We start from the raw sequence: 19,506 nt of genomic DNA, 5'->3' as shown, positions 1-19,506 counted from the left end.
GCAATCATTTATAATGTAGGCTATTTACCATGATATCATATGAGACAAAGTATCAAATTAATATATTATGGCAAAGCATAATTTCAAATCTACATGATCCAGCATGTTGTTACATTTGTGACACTGTCTATAGCCAACGCACCAGCTTTTTAATGACTCACTTATGTTTGCCTTAATTGCAACATTTCTCCACATAGCAGTATGCGTATTCCTTCTCTAGTAAAGAGCCCGCCCCCTTTCAATTTAAGGGGCATTGTATGTGACGTCCCGTAGAGACCTGCAGGCAGTGAAGGGTTAAACTGGGAGGTAGCAGCAGCAGCAGCAGCAGCAGTAGTGCGTCTCTTTTTCTGTCCACGGCGCATAGCGGCGCATTCAGCGGAAAACATCTGACTCCAGCTGGCTTCCAAAGCCCAAAGCTGGCTTTGATTTGACTCCGTCTCGCACACCGGAGGCGTGTTGCCATCTCTGGAACAAACCGAGCCGTTTCCACATCAGGATTACAAAGAAATCTGGGCGCTTTTTAACCGGTAGGTTGTAGTGGCATTCACTTATTTCGCATCCATCCATTAGGACTAATTACCAAAAGACTTACTGTAAAGTAGCTAGACTTTAAAATGATGTCAGTTGCGTTGTGGAATGTAGCTCATGTTTTTACAGTCACTTTGTGAAAAGTTGCAGTTCAAGTTGTAAACAAACTTCAAATCACTGATTTTGCCATGAATTCCAGCTGCGAAGCGGGGCTTCATCAAATTCAGGCGAAATTGTCTAACATTAAAGTTATTGTTTTTTTGTCCGTTTTTTGAGTGTGGTGGCTCTGGCATTTCGCGGTCCTAATTGTATTGTTGGCGTAGATACCAAAATATATAATGTGATGCTATTCTCCCCGACGTGTTTTGTAGGTCACTCTCTTAAAAGTTGCCCTATAGCTGTAGCCTAAAACCTATTCCCGTATTGTGCAGTCTGGTGTAGCCTAACCGTATGGTGCAGATATAAAACTAGTTTTACTCTTAACTGCAGACCCGTTAGCTATGAGACGTGTTTGCATGCCCTCTGTGTTCGCAGTGGGCCTGTGGTATTTCACCATCTCATTCACTTGCAGACTGAGTCATTCCCTGATTTCCTCCAGATGTGCAGTCGTTTACGTTTCCTGACAAAGCAACAGGCGAGGATTGTGACATTTCTCTCCCTGCGCTGCACTTATTCTGCTGACATATAGGCTATGGTTTCACATGTTGTTGTCTCTGTATCTTGGCGACATTATAGTGTTGTTGTTTTGTGTTGTGACCATTGGTTGATTCGTGCGTAAATGCTGCGTAAAGGAATTCCTCTCCTAAGCTGTAACCTAACCTAGACCTGTCCAGCCCCCCCCCCCATCTTCCCTCTAGAAACAGCCCTTTCAAATAGCGAGGTAGTTATTAAAAAGTCACCCTTTAACTCAAAAGTGCCTGAACTGCTGACATTTCACCCGTTTTATTACCTCTTTCTCTGGCCGCTGCCCTGGTAATCTCTCAATGGGGGAAGGCATTTGGGACTCTTTGACACCACAGTAGTTACTGGACAACTAAAATCATGTGACTGATCATGTTTAAATTGAGCATCGACAAGTGCTTAAGGCTATATGGTCTGTTTCTACAAGCGTTAACAACAGCAAGTGTGTGTGTGTGCCTGTGTGGTGAGGGAGAGGATATCACCATAGGCTATAGGCCACACATATACAGCTTGCCATGTTATTATTTACTTTATGATACTCCAATTAAGACAGAATACAAAGTTGATTATAGGGTTGGTTATTATGATCAGTCACTTTTTTCAAATTAAATAATAGTATTTCAGGAGATTACCCTATGGTAATATACAGTAGGTCTAGGTTTCAATGGGTCTATACCTTGAAAACATGTTGCTGTTAGACGCTGTATATCTGAAGCTGGATAATGACATTTTTATTTGAATGCTGTAGCTCTTGTGATGTAAACCTTATTATAGCACAAGGTTACACAACTTAAATTATTTTGTGCAGTGAACAAACATTGAAAGAAGTTTCTGCATTGCTATTGCAACCCATATTCATCTGGATATCTCTGTATACGTGTGTCAATCTTATTAGATATTAGATATTGACAGCTTTGATTCATAAAGAAGGAATTGTTGGCACAAAGTTCTAATGGACTCAATGACCTGAACGGTCTTATCTCTGTTACCCTACTTTCTCTTTTAGCTAGTTTCCTTAAGCTACAGACCTAACAAATGATCTGTCTGGGGAAACTATCTAGTGAGAGTGAATTCATCATAAAGAACAGCGTTGAACTGTGAATTTCTGTTGGTTTCTCTGGATGAAACGAGCACAATTTGAATAATTTTAGATTAATTTGATCCTGGTTCCAAGTCATCATAGGACACAAGAGGGCAATATATCAAGTGGCCATTACCGCCGACAAACTGTTGTTTGCTACCATGACCATTTTGAAGAGCAGAATGTCCATTTGTAGTTTATTAGCTGGTCATCACGGGATCTCTCGCTTGGCTAGCATAAGATTAACTTCATTTAATTGTTTCAACCTTTGCTCACTTTAAACCTTTGGCCTGTCCCACAGTAATTACAATCTCTTCACACTAGCAATTCAAGCAGTGTAGCCTCTGGAACGGCTCCTAAAGGTATGTCTCGCACAGACAAGTTTTATTCTGTTGGTTGTATTCCATCCATGGTGGCTGTGTAGAGCAGTAGCCCATGTAAGACTGTAAGAGTGCAGACTATGTTTCCATTTTGTATTTTTTGTCTGGCTGAATACATGTTATTGTTTCCGCTGTTCAGTCTTAGGTGAGTTCTCTCTCACGTCAGACTGAGCCCTGTGTACCTGGGAGTCAGAATGTTGTGGCAGGCTAGGAAAGCACGTGTTTGTTTCATTCTGAGGTGGTTATGGATTAACTGAATAAAATGAGTGCCATTTTATTATGAAGGACCCACAGACAGACATTAAGCCACACTTTGATGAGATGCAGTTCCAGACTGGAAGATGTTGTTGGTGATTTTAGAACTGAATCAGAACTGTCTCCACTGTACACCGAGGAGATTTTAGTGTGGTGAGAGTGAAGGCTAGGATGACAATAGCCATTCTTATAGGCTACATCCTCTAATTAAAGTCCCTGGACCCCCGTGTGAGAACCACAGCTCCAGTGTGATGACGTTCTGCTACGTTTGCAGTTTTCCATTGCCTCTCTTAATTGTCTCTTATCTTCTGCACATTAATTGCCGATCTGTGCTTGAACAATGGCTGCAGGACGGAAGCAGAGATAATTGATGCGGATGTTATTGTTGATATAAAGATCGTGCAAAATGATAAACTTGTTGCCAGTCTGTGGACAAACCACAATTGGCAACGTTCACTGATAGTTATTACGGGCCGAATGGATCACATGACTTGATGTGGCAATATGATTGGAAGAGTAGCTGTTTTCCTACTGTAGGCCATCGATACAGCTATACCCCAGCCGTTCCACCCTGCACTGTTTAAATCAGTACAACAGACTTCAATGGCAGGATCATTCTGGTAGGCACAATAGACTTGTGCAGAGGTGATGACTATGGAGGCTCTTGACAGGGATGCGCTATTAGCATATAGCAAGTGTGAAACAGGGTTAGAAATGTGCTAGGGGTGTTTTCTGTGTCCTTATGAGGGCGTTCTGTTTTATGGGTCACTTGGCATTTCTGTGGCTGTAAACATTCACAGTGGATCATTAAAGGAATATGATTGTTCATAATGTTCACACAATTGTTCTGTAACCACTTGCATAACATTCCTACGAGGCAGAAAGTCCATTGGAATTGTAAAGGGTTTTAATATAGCCCTATAGGTCCATATCCATTTCCAATTTCAGCAACTGTAGAGCTGCAACAATTAGTCAATTAATGGATTAGTGGAGTGACAGAAAATTAATCGCCAGCTATTTTTTAAATAATCGATCAATCACTGAGTCAAACTTTTTTAAGAAAAAAATACAGTACTACTATTATCTTGTTTCCAGCTTCTTAAATGTGAATATTTTCTAGTTTCCACAGTATGACAGTAAACTGACTATCTTTGGGTTGTGGACTGTTGGTCAGGAGTAGACAAAATAAGACATTTGAGGATGTCATCTTGGGCTTTGGGGGAAAAGTGATCGACATTTTTCAGCATTTTGTGACATTTTATAGACCAAACGACTAATCATAATTAGTATAATAATGAATCGAGAAAATAATCGACAGATTAATCGATAATGAAAATAATTATTAGCTGTAGCCCTAAGCAACTGTAAACTAACATTTTCTCTCCTCCTCGTTCTCCCCTTTTCTCCATATAAACTGTCCCACTCCACTCTCTCTGTCCCAGACAAATTGGAAGAGCATGTGCGAGCACTGAGTCTGCTCTGCTCTGCTCAGTTGACCTCCCTGCCCCTGAACACGGCCCTGTCCGCCTGCTCGTCGCCCCGGGTGCACCATGTCTTCAGAGGTGGAGACCAGCACGCCCGTGCCCGCCGCTGATCCCAGCGTCCCCTCCCCTACTGCGGCCTCGCCCTCCACGAGCTTGCCCGCCTCGCCTGCAACAGCCACGTCCAAGACCCCATTCAAGAAAGAGAAGAAGAAAGGTGAGCAATGCGAATAGAGCAGCGGTTCTCAACGTGGGGTCCGACGGCCACCAGAGGTACTTGAGTGTTCCATGGGGGGTCCCCAATGAGTTGTTAAACTTGACCATTATGTCAGTTACTAGAATGATTTCTTGATTCATGATTTCTGATGATTGATTCATGATTTCTCTGTTAGATTTGGGTCAGAGAGACCAAATCTCATCAAATCGGGGTCTGTGGCTCTAAGATCTAGTAAATTAGGGGTCCTTCATTTGAAAAACATTGTGAATCACTATCATGATTCACCTTGGTAAAAACAGTGGATTTGAGCATTTCATCTTATCACTATTTTATTTGATTATGTCATACAATGCTACAATGTTTCATGTCAAACAGCCTTCTTTGAATCTTTCCAGTCGCTGACAAGACAGATGAGTACCTGCTGGCCAGGTTTCAAGGGGATGGCGTGAGGTACAAGGCCAAGCTGATCGGCATCGATGATGTCCCAGAGGCCAGAGGAGATAAGATGAGCCAGGACTCCATGATGAAACTCAAGGTGGGATTGTGAAGAGGGAGTGAAATTCTTAAATCACTAGTCACCATTCACAAGAGACTCTTATCAATAAAAAATGGCGCACATTAATTGTATGTTGTCTTGCTGCTCTCCAGGGCATGGCGGTAGCTGCTCGATCCCAAGGCAAACACAAACAGAGGATCTGGATCAACATTTCCATGGCAGGCATCAGGATCATCGATGAGAAATCGGGAGTGAGTTCAGCCACCTTTTTGTATACATTTATTATGTACACGTTCAAATCACATTGTAGCCTTTATTAGATTCCAGGAAGCATATACAGATCCTTTCCAAAAAATTAGAATATCATCGAAAAAGTTAGTTTCTTTCCATAATTCCTTTCAAAAAGTGAAACTTTCATAGACTATAGATTCATTACACACAAAGTGAAATATTTCTAGGCTTTATTTGTTTCATTTTTCATAATTTTGGAAAACGGCTCCAGAAAACCCCCAAAACAGTATTTCAAGTACTTAGAATAGTGTGAAGAAAATCAGCAGTTACTTCTCAGTTATGACCGACTCCAGCCTCAGTCCACTCCCTCTGAATCTCTTTAGGAAAGGATCTGTAAGTGAAGAACATCACAGGCTAGTGTAAACAAGGCAAGTTATATTATTTGTCTTGCTGATACAAAGTCTGCCCTTTTCACTCAGGTGATTGAACACGAACATGTGGTGAATAAGATCTCCTTCATTGCCAGAGATGTGACAGATAACAGGGCGTTTGGCTATGTGTGTGGAGCAGAAGGACAGCATCAGTTCTTTGCCGTAAAGACTGCACAACAGGTAACCTTAACCACTGACCCCAAATAATTTTTCACAAATTGAGGACCAGTTAATTGGGGATGGCTTGTCCAATTGGGGACAAAAGCCCCAATTGGACAAGCCGTCCCCAATTAACTGGTCTTTAGTCTGAAATCTATCCCCGAAAGTAGCCTGTGACATACCCACCCCCCTCACACGCACACGCACACACACACACACACACACACACACACACACACGCACACACACACACACATCATCGACAAAATCTAGTGGACACAATTGAGAGGACTTAAATGTTTTCTATCTTTTTGTCACCTTACAGGCAGAACCGCTGGTCGTTGATTTGAAAGATCTCTTCCAGGTCATCTTCAACATGAGGAAGAAAGAGGCAGAGGCCTCACAGAAGGTAGCTGAAAGGCATACTATGTCAACACTGCCTCCCTGTGCTGTTTCACAGAATCACACCATGAGACTTTCCATTGAAATATATATATATATATATATATATATATATATATATATATATATATATATAATTTTCCCCTGCATGACGTACCCTCAGTAAGTTAAGAAAAGGAGGATAATCATGTGAACTGTCTCTACATCTGTTTACAGGGAGAAAATGGCAGTGCAGTAGTTGAGGTAAGTGCTTGCATGGCGATTTGTTCAAATAGTTCCGAATCAGAATCACTTTTCTTCTTCAGTTCTTCCCCAAAGTCAACATTTAACCTTCTGGGTTTGCATTTTCTCTTCAGAATGGAAGTGACGCCTTGCAAATTGTTGGCGGCGAAGCAAAAATGGCCCAAGTAAGGATTTCTGCTTTGTCGCGTTTGTTACTTTGATCATTTTATTGCTACTAGGAATACAATTCCATTGATTTGTCGGGTTGAATTGAGCTGCCCGAGTACTAGTCGCTTCAATCCAGTTCTGTCCCTGTCTACGTCCAGCCAGTGGAGCAGTTTGACCTCTTTGGCGAGATGTCAACCCTTCCAGACATCCAGGCTCCAACTGTAAGTGTATTGCCACAGTGTCTTAGTAAAATGTTGCTTCCTTTATCTGGGATGTTCCATATAGGGAATTGCACATGGGGGTAGCTGGATATAAATTTGTATGATCACATTCAGAAAATCGCTTATAATTACAGGGCTATAATACAGCAGTCACTCACTGTTGAAATAAGCCTATTCTCATCTAGTGTGATTTTCATTGATGATTAAACGGCAGAGTAAGCTCAAACTTGGGTTGAGTGCAATATTAGCAGTCATCATTTACTGAATGTTGCCTATTGTCAAAAATGTGATTTTGTATGACTTTCTGAAAAGAAAAGAGGCGCCACTGCATAACTTCAGCACTTCTCAAATCATTCTATATTTTAGATCTCAAACTCAATTCTATAAAGACCATACATTTTGTATAAAAACGATGAGTTGTGATCGTCCAAATTTTATAATTTATAGTCCACTGCTTGAATCTAAAGAATCTTTTATTAGAATTGAGTTTCTGGTCTCTGTTTATTGATCTCACTGCTGTTCATCAATCTTGCTTCAAGCTGCTACCAGTAGAATTTGAAATGTGATTACGTTAGACCCCCTAGTGGTAGTGTTACATCACTGTCAACTACCACACAAGTTGCTTTCTTTCCGCCAGTAATTCCATTCAAAACGTCCTTCAGTACATGTCTCAGTTTCACAATCGTTTCAGCTCAAGTACATTGGTGATAGACAGTGAGCTAATGGTGTATGCTATGTGTGATGTCAGTAAACTATGCCATTGTGCACAGACTAGAAACCACAGAACCTGGACAGTCATTCTCATTCAAATCCACATTCCGGACGGTCAGAGTGGCGTCAATTTTCATGTGTACAATTGGGCTAGATTAAACCAACATACGGCCACGGTTTGCTTATATACTAATGTTGACTACAAAAGCGGGAGAAACGCAATCTGTGATGATGATATATTTGAACTTTGTTACGAATGTCAGCTTTCAGTTGAGTTTTGCCGTTTGCTAAGCACTCATGCAACAGACACATCTGCACAGTTCTCAAGCAACTTTACTGGCTTTACGGCCAAGCCCAGACTCGAATTGTCACCATAGCAATTAACCCTTAAAATTTAAAAATTGCCATTTTATGCTGTACTAGCTAAAGTACCATGGAAGACAGTGAAAAGACCAATCTATCTGATATTCTATCCGTTGTTAGTTATACTGTATCACTAATTTGTCCACAAGAACGAAAGTCGGCGCAAGCCATCATACAATGTTATCAAAATTAATCAGAATGATATTGAGGTCAATATTCTACATGTAGCAGCTTTGAATTGTCACGTGTCTTTTCACACCATGTGATTCATTTTGCATTTTGTTAACAATGGCTTATCTCTCCAACAGAACTGATTGTTATAAATCTTTCTTTTCTCTCTCCCACTCTCCTCCTCGTGTTAACCAGGAATCTAACGATATTCTCTTGCTGGACTTGTCTGCTGAAGTTGACAGCAATCAGAATTGTATAAAGGGAAACCCCTTTGTCACTTCCTGTGCCCCTAACCCTTGGACATCTCCCCAGACAGAGAACCCCTTTTCCTCAACATTTGGCTTCTTTCCAACCCCAGACACTGACCCTTTCAGAGATGACCCCCTTTCCAAATCACCCGCCCAATCGGCACCCTACAATTCTCAGATCTCCCTCACCGCCGCCAATCACAGCCTAGAGACTGTTGCCAACATTAGTAAGACAATCATGAATGGTGGCCTGAATGGAGACTCTGACCACCTCAGTCAGCAGATGAATGGGTTGTCCAATAAGACCATGATCCTCGCCCTCAGTAATGGCCAGTGGCCACTAGGGGGCACAATGGCTCAAGAGAACAAGATTGCCATGTTGGAGGGGAATGATTCTGGACCAGCTCTCTCAATCCAAAACCCGTTTTTTGACCCGTCTCTGAAAAATGACCCCTCCTCTAATGACATAACTCACGATCCACTGACCCCAATGACTCGTTGCAAGGATTCAGTTGTCATTAGCCCGCCTCCACAGAACACTAAGGCTGGACGCGGTCGAAGGAGTGCCAAGGTGAAACTCCATAGCAAGCTGCGTCATAGTAATGTTGCATGTCTGGTGCATACGAGTGAGTTGTTTATGCACACCTCCCAAACCATAATTGGTTTCCTAACATCTCCCTTTCTGTGCACTGGGACTGTATTGGTTGTCTTGAGGTGAAATGCCAAGAGTTTGCATTGGATGTGAGGCCTTTAGAATGACAGCAAAGGGCTTGTTGGTGTATTTTTCATTCTTTCTCTTAATATGAATGGGCTTCTAACTGCATGCACGGATGTTCACACGCTTCTCTAACTGGCTTGGATGTAGGACAATTTGACTGAACAATGAACTCTATTCCCTTTGTCATCTCTACTCATAAGCTATTTTATAACTTTCATGCTTCAGCGAATAAAGAGGTGGTAAGTGGGGCTGTTTGCATCTTTATGAAGTATTTATTTCTGACATACACATAATCGCAAAACATTATTTGTTGCTCTTGGTCTAACTATTGGTACAATAATTTTTTATAATTCTTAAATCTGTGTAGTTTATCAATTGTTTAAATTTAGACAATCGTGTTCCCTTTGTTTCCCCTTTACCTTTGCAGCAAAATGTGGTTGCAACATAATTTCATGTTTTTATTTTCATTTTATTTTCTATGACTAGTCTACATCGAGTGACCTATTTGGGGCAGACCTGTTTGCTGCTCCTAGTCCGACTGAGGGGTCATCCGGTCCACCTGCCAACTCTGCTGCCTCGTCCATAGCTGCACTGGGTAACACTGCTTAGACTAGCATCTCAAAATAATGACTGTTCCCCGTTTATATTCATGTAAGGGGGAATCTACAAAAAAGAGGCGGGTTTTGTGTTTAAAGCTATATTCAGATGCAGTACAGGAGGGTATAACAATGTGCTAACATACTTAAACCTTTAGATTGAATTGCCTTTTGGAATGTTTTATCCCAACTTTTTCATCTTCAGGGAATCTTCAGTTAGGTCCTCCGGTTGCCACCTCTGTCCCTGGTGCAGGCATGTGGGGAGCCTCGACCTCTGTACACCCCATGTACTCCATGCCAGGAGGCGTCTCACAAGTGCCACTCCCAGGCTCCGCCTATCCACAGCCATCTGCTTTTGGTGCCCTGCCCATACCACCCGCCGCCTGGGGCCAGCAGGTACCATCTCAGTTTGGTCCCCCACCTCTCTCCCCGCCCTCTATCAACTGGGGCCAGCCTCCTCAACACGGGCTACTTGGTGCTCCAGGTTGGGGTCAGCCCCCCGCGACCAATCCTTTCCAGCCTGCCCTGTTCCATGGCATGGGTGAGCACCAGGGTCCTCCACGGCCCCCTCCTAGGCCACCGGTTAAGGAGGCCCCACCAAAGGTGGAGAACAGTGCCTTCACCGCTTTGGACCCCCTTGGAGATAGGGAGAAGAAGACTGGAAAGGACATGTTCAAGGACTTCCAGATTGCCAAGCCCCCTGCCATCCCAGCGAGGAAAGGGGAACAAGGGTTCAACTCTGCTCCGGCCCCCGGCAGCAATGAAGAGGGGGCATTTGATCAGTACTTTTCCAGTAAAGTGGGCTTGCCTCAGGATGTTGCAGATCATGACGACTTTGACATCAATCAAATCTCAGCTGTTGTCAATGGTAAACCACCTTCTACGCAAAGCAGTAATTCTTGTGAAAAATTGCAGAATAAATAATGTGCATATGATCGTGAGATTTGTCGCTAAATGTGACCTCTGTCATATGGATATTTAGATGTTCCAAAACCAGCCCTTGCTCCTGCTGTTGTTCCAGCTCCAAGCCCTAACCCCGGCCTTCTAGATGCCTTCTCCCCTACTCCAGTCACAAACAGTTCAGCTCCAGCCCCAGGACAAGGCCTCAATCAGAACATGTTTGATGCAGCATTCGGGGCTCCAAACCCCAGTCTCTTTGGAGCACCACCTATGGTATAGAGAGCAATGCACAAGACATTTATATCCAGCATCTAACGATGTTACTGTAAACCGGCTTAGTGTCTGTCTGCATTCTAATTAATGTTGCCCTTTTTCTCAATCAGCAAAGCACTCCTGCCGTTCAGACTTCTGGTTCCTCGGATGCTTTTGGGGATCCTTTTGGAAATCCCTTTGCTTGACTGTAACTTTGTCCACAAGTAAGTGATTTATTTTTCTTTGTGGATCTATATTCCTAAACTGTCTTCATCTATAGAGCTGAACAGTCATGTGACGTCTCCTGCCTCGGAAATGAGCTCCCCATTCATTTTCTCCATAGACATTTCGAAAAAATCCTTAACGAGTTTTAAAGCTGGAACTACAGTAAGCCAATCTGTGACCTATTGAATCATGAGTGACCATAAGACATTTCACTTGGAGCAAAGACAAAATAAAGACGGGAGGGGGGGGGGTGTCAAAAAATGTATCTCCAACCCCCCCGCTGGTTATTTTTTGTTTTTGCTCGAAGTGTGAAATGTTTTATCGCCACTCACGATTCAGTAGGTCACAGATTGGCTTGGTTCCAGCTTTAAAACTCGTTATATATGGATTTTTTTTTTTAAATGTCTATGGAGAAAATAAATGGGGGGAACTCTCTTCCGGGGCAAGAGACGTCACGTGACTGTTCAGCTCTATGTATACAGCATTTCACTTTTTTTCTCTCTTGCACTCATAGGACAGTTTGAATGGATTAGCAGAGATCTCCACCATCAAGTGACATCTTTGGAACCAGCTGCTACAACATGCGCAAGACAATCCAAATTATCAACTCTTCTAACTCTTACCCTGCACCCACAAGTTCTCACCTCTTTTAAAACATCTTTTTTTTTAAACGGATGTTTTTTCTCTCTATCCAATCAGTAGTTTCTTATTGCTGAATACCACTGATTTAGAAGTAAAAAAATTAATGTTTTGTCATGATCTGCTGAAGGAATAAAGAGGGTGTCAAGGTGGGAGAGAAGGCATATGTCCAAAGATGTTCAATGCTGATACTGTCTATATTAAACAGAGAAATAAAATAAAATGATCATAATGCTGATTTATGGTGAACATTAGCAGACTGATTGGGTTTTCTTCTCTTCTTTTCTTTTCTTTTTGGTTTGCCTGAGAGTCAGCTTGTGAATAAACGGCTTGCCATCCACTGGAGGTCCAACAGTCAGGAGTATCTGGTGCAGCTCCTGTAGATCCATAATGGTCAGAGTTCAGGTTGCTGAGTGTAAGTCTTATTGCACCAGCAAAAATCAATGTCAGTTTGATGTTTTTACAAACCTATGATTGCCTTCAGTAGCCTTATTAGCTATAAGGCTAATAATCTCAACATTGTTCTGTTATGTCAATACCATATTTATAATTGGCTATATACTGCTATATACTTCGCTGAAACATTAAAGGGATACACCACTTTTTTGGAAGTTTAGCTCATTTGCCACATCCCCCCAACATAACCAAGATACACCATGCCTTACCGGCACTGTCCGCTCAGTTCACAGTGAGCTACAGTCGTGAAGTTAGTAATTATCGCCATAGAATGGAGGCTAATGGTACAGCTGTTAAAAATCTGCCAAAACACATCTCACGGCGCCAAAATACATGTTGTGCTTCGGGTACTCACCACACGATATGTTATTCCAAAATGCACATAATCTGTCTTTTTGGAAGGAAAAGAGGTCGGCGGCCATGTTTGGAAAGTAGTGCCGGCTACCTCTTTTCCTTCCAAAAAGACCAATTATGTGCATTTTGGATTAATACTTCATCATGTGGTGAGTAGCCTACCTGAAGCACAACATGTATTTTGACGCAGTGAGATGTGTGTTTATTATTATCGGTATTATGTGTTTATTATTATCGGTTATGTGCGGAGCGGGGGATGTGGCAAATGAGCTAAACTTCCAAAAAAGTGGTGTATCCCTTTAATACGTATAGTCTGTCTAAAAGAAGAAGGGAGAACCATTCAATCTAAGTCGAGATGTGTTAGTCTTATGATCTATGACATTTCAATCAAAATGGTGAACATAAATCATTCTCCATAAATTAGAAACACACAGACATGACTATAATGGAAGAGTGGATTGAGGAAAGATGTGTGGTAAACATGACCGAGACAGCACTCAAAACTACAAAATGTGTACAGCTTGGTTCAGAACCCTGCAAAAGATAGATACTTTATTGATCCTTTGCAGGAAATTCATGTGTCACGTAATGCAGCTACATTCAACATGTCAGGACAAAAACAGGAAAACATGAGGACATTGAAACGGCACACAAAAAGTACTGTCAAGTACTAAGAAAAGAAAAAGGGGCAGCAAAATACTGATAATAATACTAAAGTGCAAAAAATTTGCATAAAGTGACTTACAAGTATCTAGATAAAGAACAGGCACCGCTGGCCAATAAAATACAATATAAACAGCAACACACACACACACACACACACACAGGTACATTGCACGAATATCTAACATGCAGGAAGTGCATATATGCACAGCATATAAAGACATTATTTGATGTGTTGATTAAACAACCTGATGGCAGCTAACAGGAAGGACTTCCTGTAACGTTCAGTCCTGCAATTGGGTGGGATCAGCCTACGACTGAAGGTGCTCAGCCGAACCACCTCCAGGGCATGGAGTGTGTGAGCGGGATTTCTCATGATGGAGTGGAGTTTGGAGAGCATTCTCCGCTCTGCCACCTGCTGGATTTGCTCCAGTTCAGTCCCAGAGGTGGAGCTCGCCTTCCGGATGAGTTTATTTACTCTGTTCTTGTCAGCTGAGCGAGCACCCTCCCCCCAGCACACCACCCCAAAGAACAGAGCACTGGCCACCACCGACTGGTAGAAAGAACACAGTAGGGGCCTGCAGATGTTAAAAGATCTCAGCCTTCTTAAAGAATATAGTCGGCTTTGACCTTTTTTTTATACAGCGCCTCCATGTGGGCAGACCAGCCCAGCTTGTTGTCCAGCTGGACTCCAAGATACTTATAGTTGGAGACAAGCTCCACCTCTGTCCCCTGGATGTTCAGAGGGACTGGTTTGGGCCTCTTTCGCCACATTTCATATAAACGGTTAATATGTTTCAATATATAAACTGTACATGTACTCAATTCATTCCAAATATGTTTTGGCCACAACACATTGCGCCCGGTATCTAGAGGCAGTTGCTAGTGAGACCTACCACAATAGGCTAAGGAAACCCAGAAAGGACCATACAGATCCTCGAGTGTAGAAGTGTGGTGTCTCCCCACATTCAAAGTGGATCCAGAGGAGGTTGCAGTGCAATGGGTCCTAAGGTGTGTTTTGAATTGGAGTTATGAAAGGCTCAAGAATGAGGAAGGTGGTATTCTCAGATGTGGAAAGAGACATTTGACAGCTGTATCATTCTGGGTTTGAACCCAGCTGGGACCTTTGCTGCATATCACCTCCCCTCCTGTTTATGTCAATTAAAGGCAAAATTGAACTATCCGATCGGCTGCTGGATCACGTCTGGGGGCCCCCCACCCTGCCACGGTATCCACCCCCACCCTGCCAGGGTACCCACATTAAAACCTGGCCGTTTGCACCACCCACAATCCCCTGGTGTTATGGACCCCATCACCCTGGCCTGGACACCCCTACTGGTAGGGCTGTCAGAGAGGCCATCACCAGTAATTTTTGCCTGAAAACACTATAATCTTCAGACTGAACTCAACTCTGGAGCGGGCGGATTCAAACGACCCAGGCAATGAAAACACAAACAGGGCATTTTTCTTTATTTTCTCTTCATTTAATTTAGTGTTATTCTGGCATCCATTTTCCAGTCATGGGAACAAATTAAGAGAAATTGTGTTAAATCTGGTCTTCAATTTCTGCAATCAGTTCCTTCAGTTCCTCCAGTTCCTCCAATGCCAGCATCACTCTCTTGATACGACGTTTCTTGTTCTCGTATTCATCAAAATTTGGAAGTTGCAATGTCCTGTACAGGGTCCTCATATTGTCTGCTCCAACCTGAAATGAGTTAAACACATAATACAGTTGTTTTACCATGCAAACATTATCTTTGCAAGCGGGTTCATTTGAAGAAAGGTGTTCACGTTGACTACCCCCCACCACCCCTTTTAAATTAAGGTTAATTCATTACCATTTGTGATCTTCTTGCCCTAGACATGGAGGCCGTAGGCTCAGGGGGAGGAAGGTTTTTCTCATCCTGAAAGAGTAACATAACAGCAATGGAAGCAATTGTTCATTTTGGGACAGAGAGCACTTGAGTCAGTTATTAGTCCCATGTAGACCACAATTAGCAGGTACAGTTACATCAATTAGCCTATACAGCCAAGTGTCTGTACTCACCATCTGTGTTTAAAAAAATCCAACTTTAAATGCAACAGAAAAAATTCCAGAAACTATCTCAGAAGACAACTAGACAGTGAAAACTTCTTCAGGTTCAGGATGGCAACTGTGTCTTCAGGGTAGCAAATCTCCAACACCAAGTAGCCTAGCAGAAGAGAGCAGAGGGTTTTAATAAGCTGACACAGGTGCATGGTGCACCCAATCATGCAAAATGGGCTTCAATCACCAGACCTCCTGCTGTGCTCCTCGAGGGGCGGGCCCCACAGTTTATAACCATTATGACAGCAAGTAGGGGAAATGCCATTGCAACTTTAGAAAAAGCAATCAAGACTTAATTACTGGGTTAAATTCAATATCTTGGAAATATCTTGGTGCATCTGCAGAACCCGGAAAAGGGCGTGATTTTGGCACTTTACAGATCCTTTTCACAGCAACTGTTTTGATGTGGTAAAGCAGGAATTAAAGCAGGTGTAACCAATACCATTAGTGATGGTTCCATTCCATTTAGGTGTACCAGCACCTTGCATTAATCTATTGGTTACCTACTTTACTCCCTGCTTTACACCTCAAAACGATTGCTCTGAAAAGGGCCTATAGCCTACTATAATAACATAAATAACAGGAAAAACACTTTCTTCCTCTTCTTAAAAAATACATTCCAGGGACATAAAAGTTACACAAATTAAATACATCTAAAAAACATTGTTTTAAAACATCAATAGCAAATGCCTTTTTTGTTATACAGCCTACAGTCACAGTGGATTCACATAGGAAACTAGGCTTTAGTTTTGTGATTCACTCCAGCTCCAGTCCAGTTGGTGGCGGCATTGCTCCAAACAAGCGGAGTAGTCGCACTAGTGAACTACTTCTCCCACAATCCCTTGAACCAATGAAAAAAAAAAACTTGCGTCACATCATCAACGGCGTCGCGTAAACATGGCGGTCTGGTGTGTGTGCATGGACTACGATACTTCCCTCTCGCCGTCGCGTAATTAGAGAAGAATTAACGCTTATTGCCTCCAACAACAAACGACAAAGAAGGTACATGCTGTTACGAGTGAAGGTGTGGCAACAAATTGAAAGTGTGTAGCAGTAATCGGTGTTTACAGCAGTGTCGATACATAGGACGCCCCCCCCCCCCCCCGCTCAGGACGTTAGCCTGACTTTGGTGTCATGCAAGTTTAATTTTATTTAACACGTTCAACTTAAGTTAACTAAGCTCAAGTTTGGCCATTGTTTGTTGGACATGTTTGAGTGTGTTGCACACGTTTAAATAAGACAAGTTGGTTCTTCAAGCGTTTTCTTCACGGCCATACTCGCGAGTCGCATACAGCTGGCGTTAGCTACGGTGCAGTGCTGGCTGTGTTTTGACAGCTCAAATTAAACTAGGCTAGCAAGTTCTAGTAAAATAGCAAGGAGGCCTCACAGACAAACCTATTGCGATTCACAATAGGTTTGTCTGTGAGGGGAAATGATTCAAGAGTAAATGTGTATGCCTAGTTAGAGGAAATTACTGCAAAGCTCCGATAAAACATTGAAGAATAGAAAATACTAAAATGCTTTCTCCTTTTGTGCCTCTGTCAGAATGTTACGATTTTTCATTAAGATTCTGCCACTCTCAATTATTGCTGCTGTATCTAGGAAACCGTTAAAAACCGTTACCTACTATATCCAGTCATTGTAGTTTCTCCAATGTTTTCGCTACTCATTTAGCGATGGTTTGTGTGGAATTAAAATGACCATTATCTGTAGTCTTATTAACAGTACCATATAAAACTAAGATAACCTAAATGTAGTCCAAATGTTTGAGAAGTAATGATTCTATTTAGAAATTTTGCACGCCCAATTTCTAGGTTGGAGACTCAGGAGAATGGAGGCCATATGAACACAAGCTTTCTTTGCATGCATGCTCAATTCTGTGACATCACTGATAATCTCACAGTAGCCACCGTCTCCCACCGTCAGGATCATCAGATAGGCATCAGATAGGTGCAGGGCAGGGGTCGTACATCTGGTGCAGCTCGTGGATGTTCACTAGTATCTCCCTCTGCTCTGGTTGATCGGCCTTGTGTCTGTACAAAACCACATCCCTCGGCCGAGTCTGGTATCCGGGGGGGCGATGACACAGACGTCACACACTCCTGGATTTGTGACTTTCTTTCCTACTACAGCTGAACCTTTCTTCTTTTTTTAAATACAATATTATGGTATTTTCTAATGGGACAATGGTGATATTTGGAGAAATGGAGAAAATAAAGCTTGCACACTGCAGGGCTGATATTTAACAGAAGCTGAGCTGGGGGCAGAGGTCAAAGTTCGACCCTGAAGGTTTGATGTTACTTATTGTTGGAAGGGGAGGTGTGCAGGTGTGTGTGTTGCTCACAAAATGTTATTGCCCTTAAGTTTACATGTGCACGTGTGTGTGTTTGGCCCTCAAGTTTACATCTATCAGTCACTGATGACATCAGTGTCTTATTACATCATTGATGACATTATCAGTGTCTTATGACATCACTGATGACATAATCAGTCTTATGAGATCCCTGATGACATCATCAGTGCTTATGACATAATTGATGACATCATCAGTGATGTCACAATGCAGATGATGTCACTGATGACATCAGTGACATCATCTGCATTGTGACAGCTGTCACAATGCACAATTGGTCAAGTGACATCACTGATGATGACATCACTTATGACATAATCAGTGGGACAAACATACAGACAGAGAACAGAGCCCACATTGCCAAATTTAGATAGAAGATAGATATTCTGTGAGAGGCAGCAATGTGCCGCAAGGCATCCAGTCTGCCGGAAAGCCATTAGAAGAAGAAGATGTCACTCAAGCAATTGTGATGTCATCAGTGATCTCACTCTTTTAGCACTAGAATATCCACTTGGAACTAAAAAAAAGACATCCACTTGGAACTTGGACACAAACTGCAGCAGATATCGGACAAAACTAGAATATCCACAGCTACGTAAAATTACAGAGGAAACACTGGTTTTCTGTAATGAGAATGTTGTAGGTTCACAATAGGTGTCTGGTCGTAAGACCCAGAGAAATGACAGATTTGACTTGCTATCTTTCCTTAGGTCAGGATGATGCGCAGATCAAGGATCAGTGTTCGGCCCAATGTTCGGCCCAGTGCGGCAGGGAGAACCGGGCCCTTGGCAACGCCTCATGATGCCCCTCCACCGACTCAGGGGGCCAGTGAGGCCCCGGCAGAAGGAAATGAGAAGAATACTGCTACTGCTGTGACAGACGCATGTACTGTGGCTCCATTAGGAACAGCCACAGCCCCAGGGTAAGTGATGAACATTGGCCCCTCAGGTGTGTCTGTCTGTGTCTGTCTGTGTCTGTCTGTGTGTGTGTCTGTCTGTCTGTCTGTCTGCCCGTCCATCCCATTAAGAAATGGATATGCTCACAAATCTCTCTTTGTGCAGAGATACTAATGACCAAAGTGGTGAAATCACCGTCTCCTCGGCTGCAGTCCAGAGAAGAAAGCGTTTTTCTGTCAAGCCCAGAGTGGCCCCAGGCCGCATCGGCACCGCTGTTCGGACACCAAAGTCCCCCGCCAAGGCAGTGTCGGAATCCCCTGTTCAAGCCCCTGGTTCAGCCCTCGATACGGCAACTCCGTCCAGCCAAATTGAGGCGACAGTTCCTCCGGGACTTCGGTCCCCAAGCCGACGGAGGCCCTCAGGAGAGAGCAGACAGCCCAAAATGCAGCCTAAAGCGACGCAACCCTCACCTGCCTCTCCATGCCCTACAGCTGTTACTGCAGCGGAGGACCCACTAGAACAACCCCAACTTCCTGCTGACGGAGAAAACCAATTGGATCGTCTGCCGAGCAATGAAGCCAAAGAAGTTCCTCCCAGACCGCCAGATAAAGAGAAAGTCCCCCCCTCTCTACCAGAGAAAGCGGCTGTGGTGAATGCGGTATCAGAGAGAGCACAGACTCTGATGTCAAAGTCTTCTCAGAGCAGGCCGTCGCTGCCATCCTTGAGCAGCCTCCTGAATAACCCGACAGACCTACAGAGGATGGCAAAGGCCCGCAAGCTCAGAGAGCTGCTCAAACAGGAGATGTACAAGGAGGTGAGCTCACAATTACTGGGCATCCTTCTGCTCATTCCCATCACCTTCTGGGTTTAATAACGCGTTTTGTTTGCTGTTAGATGTATCTTGATCCATTCAAGTTAAATG

The 19,506-nt window shown here is 43.0% G+C and overlaps 3 protein-coding genes across 4 annotated transcripts; all 3 read left to right on the top strand.

Annotated features, from left to right (window-relative positions):
* The first annotated feature begins 286 nt into the window (after positions 1 to 286).
* LOC310781026 (disabled homolog 2-like) lies at positions 287 to 12,053 on the top strand. Of its 2 annotated transcripts, none has more exons than XM_083641562.1 (14): positions 287 to 527; positions 4,368 to 4,623; positions 5,019 to 5,158; positions 5,272 to 5,370; positions 5,830 to 5,961; positions 6,266 to 6,349; positions 6,559 to 6,585; positions 6,699 to 6,749; positions 6,891 to 6,953; positions 9,651 to 9,759; positions 9,966 to 10,628; positions 10,782 to 10,933; positions 11,044 to 11,136; positions 11,652 to 12,053. In XM_083641562.1, the coding sequence occupies exons 2-13, from the start codon at positions 4,476 to 4,478 to the stop codon at positions 11,116 to 11,118; spliced, it is 1,743 nt and encodes a 580-aa protein (XP_083497688.1). In that variant the 5' UTR covers positions 287 to 527; positions 4,368 to 4,475; the 3' UTR covers positions 11,119 to 11,136; positions 11,652 to 12,053. The 2 variants fall into 2 exon arrangements, with proteins under 2 accessions (XP_083497688.1, XP_083497687.1); XM_083641561.1 differs by having other exon boundaries at positions 10,743 to 10,933; positions 11,652 to 12,051.
* LOC310781027 (disabled homolog 2-like) lies at positions 8,104 to 9,611 on the top strand. Its single transcript, XM_083641563.1, has one exon. It carries the CDS (start codon positions 8,316 to 8,318, stop codon positions 9,162 to 9,164), a length of 849 nt encoding a protein of 282 aa, XP_083497689.1. The 5' UTR covers positions 8,104 to 8,315; the 3' UTR covers positions 9,165 to 9,611.
* Positions 12,054 to 16,309: 4,256 nt separating the features above from the next.
* LOC310780538 (uncharacterized protein) lies at positions 16,310 to 19,455 on the top strand (the record flags this gene model as incomplete). Its single annotated transcript, XM_083641102.1, has 3 exons — positions 16,310 to 16,337; positions 18,399 to 18,610; positions 18,750 to 19,455. Exons 2-3 carry the CDS (start codon positions 18,405 to 18,407, stop codon positions 19,453 to 19,455), a joined length of 912 nt encoding a protein of 303 aa, XP_083497228.1. The 5' UTR covers positions 16,310 to 16,337; positions 18,399 to 18,404.
* Positions 19,456 to 19,506: the final 51 nt, after the last annotated feature.

Source organism: Poromitra crassiceps (assembly GCF_964638095.1).
Source record: "Poromitra crassiceps genome assembly, chromosome: 8".
NCBI classification, from domain to species: domain Eukaryota; kingdom Metazoa; phylum Chordata; class Actinopteri; order Beryciformes; family Melamphaidae; genus Poromitra; species Poromitra crassiceps.
Note: the sequence above shows the minus strand (reverse complement) of the source record. Positions and strands in the feature narration are given on the sequence as shown.

Coding starts and splice junctions, on each gene's coding strand:
- LOC310781026 (XM_083641561.1), top strand. CDS start 4,476: ATGTCTTCAGAGGTGGAGACCAGCACGCCCGTGCCCGCCGCTGATCCC. Junction 5,371..5,829: donor TCATCGATGAGAAATCGGGA/GTGAGTTCAGCC, acceptor CTTTTCACTCAG/GTGATTGAACACGAACATGT. Junction 6,750..6,890: donor GCGAAGCAAAAATGGCCCAA/GTAAGGATTTCT, acceptor GTCTACGTCCAG/CCAGTGGAGCAGTTTGACCT.
- LOC310781027 (XM_083641563.1), top strand. CDS start 8,316: ATGGCTTATCTCTCCAACAGAACTGATTGTTATAAATCTTTCTTTTCT.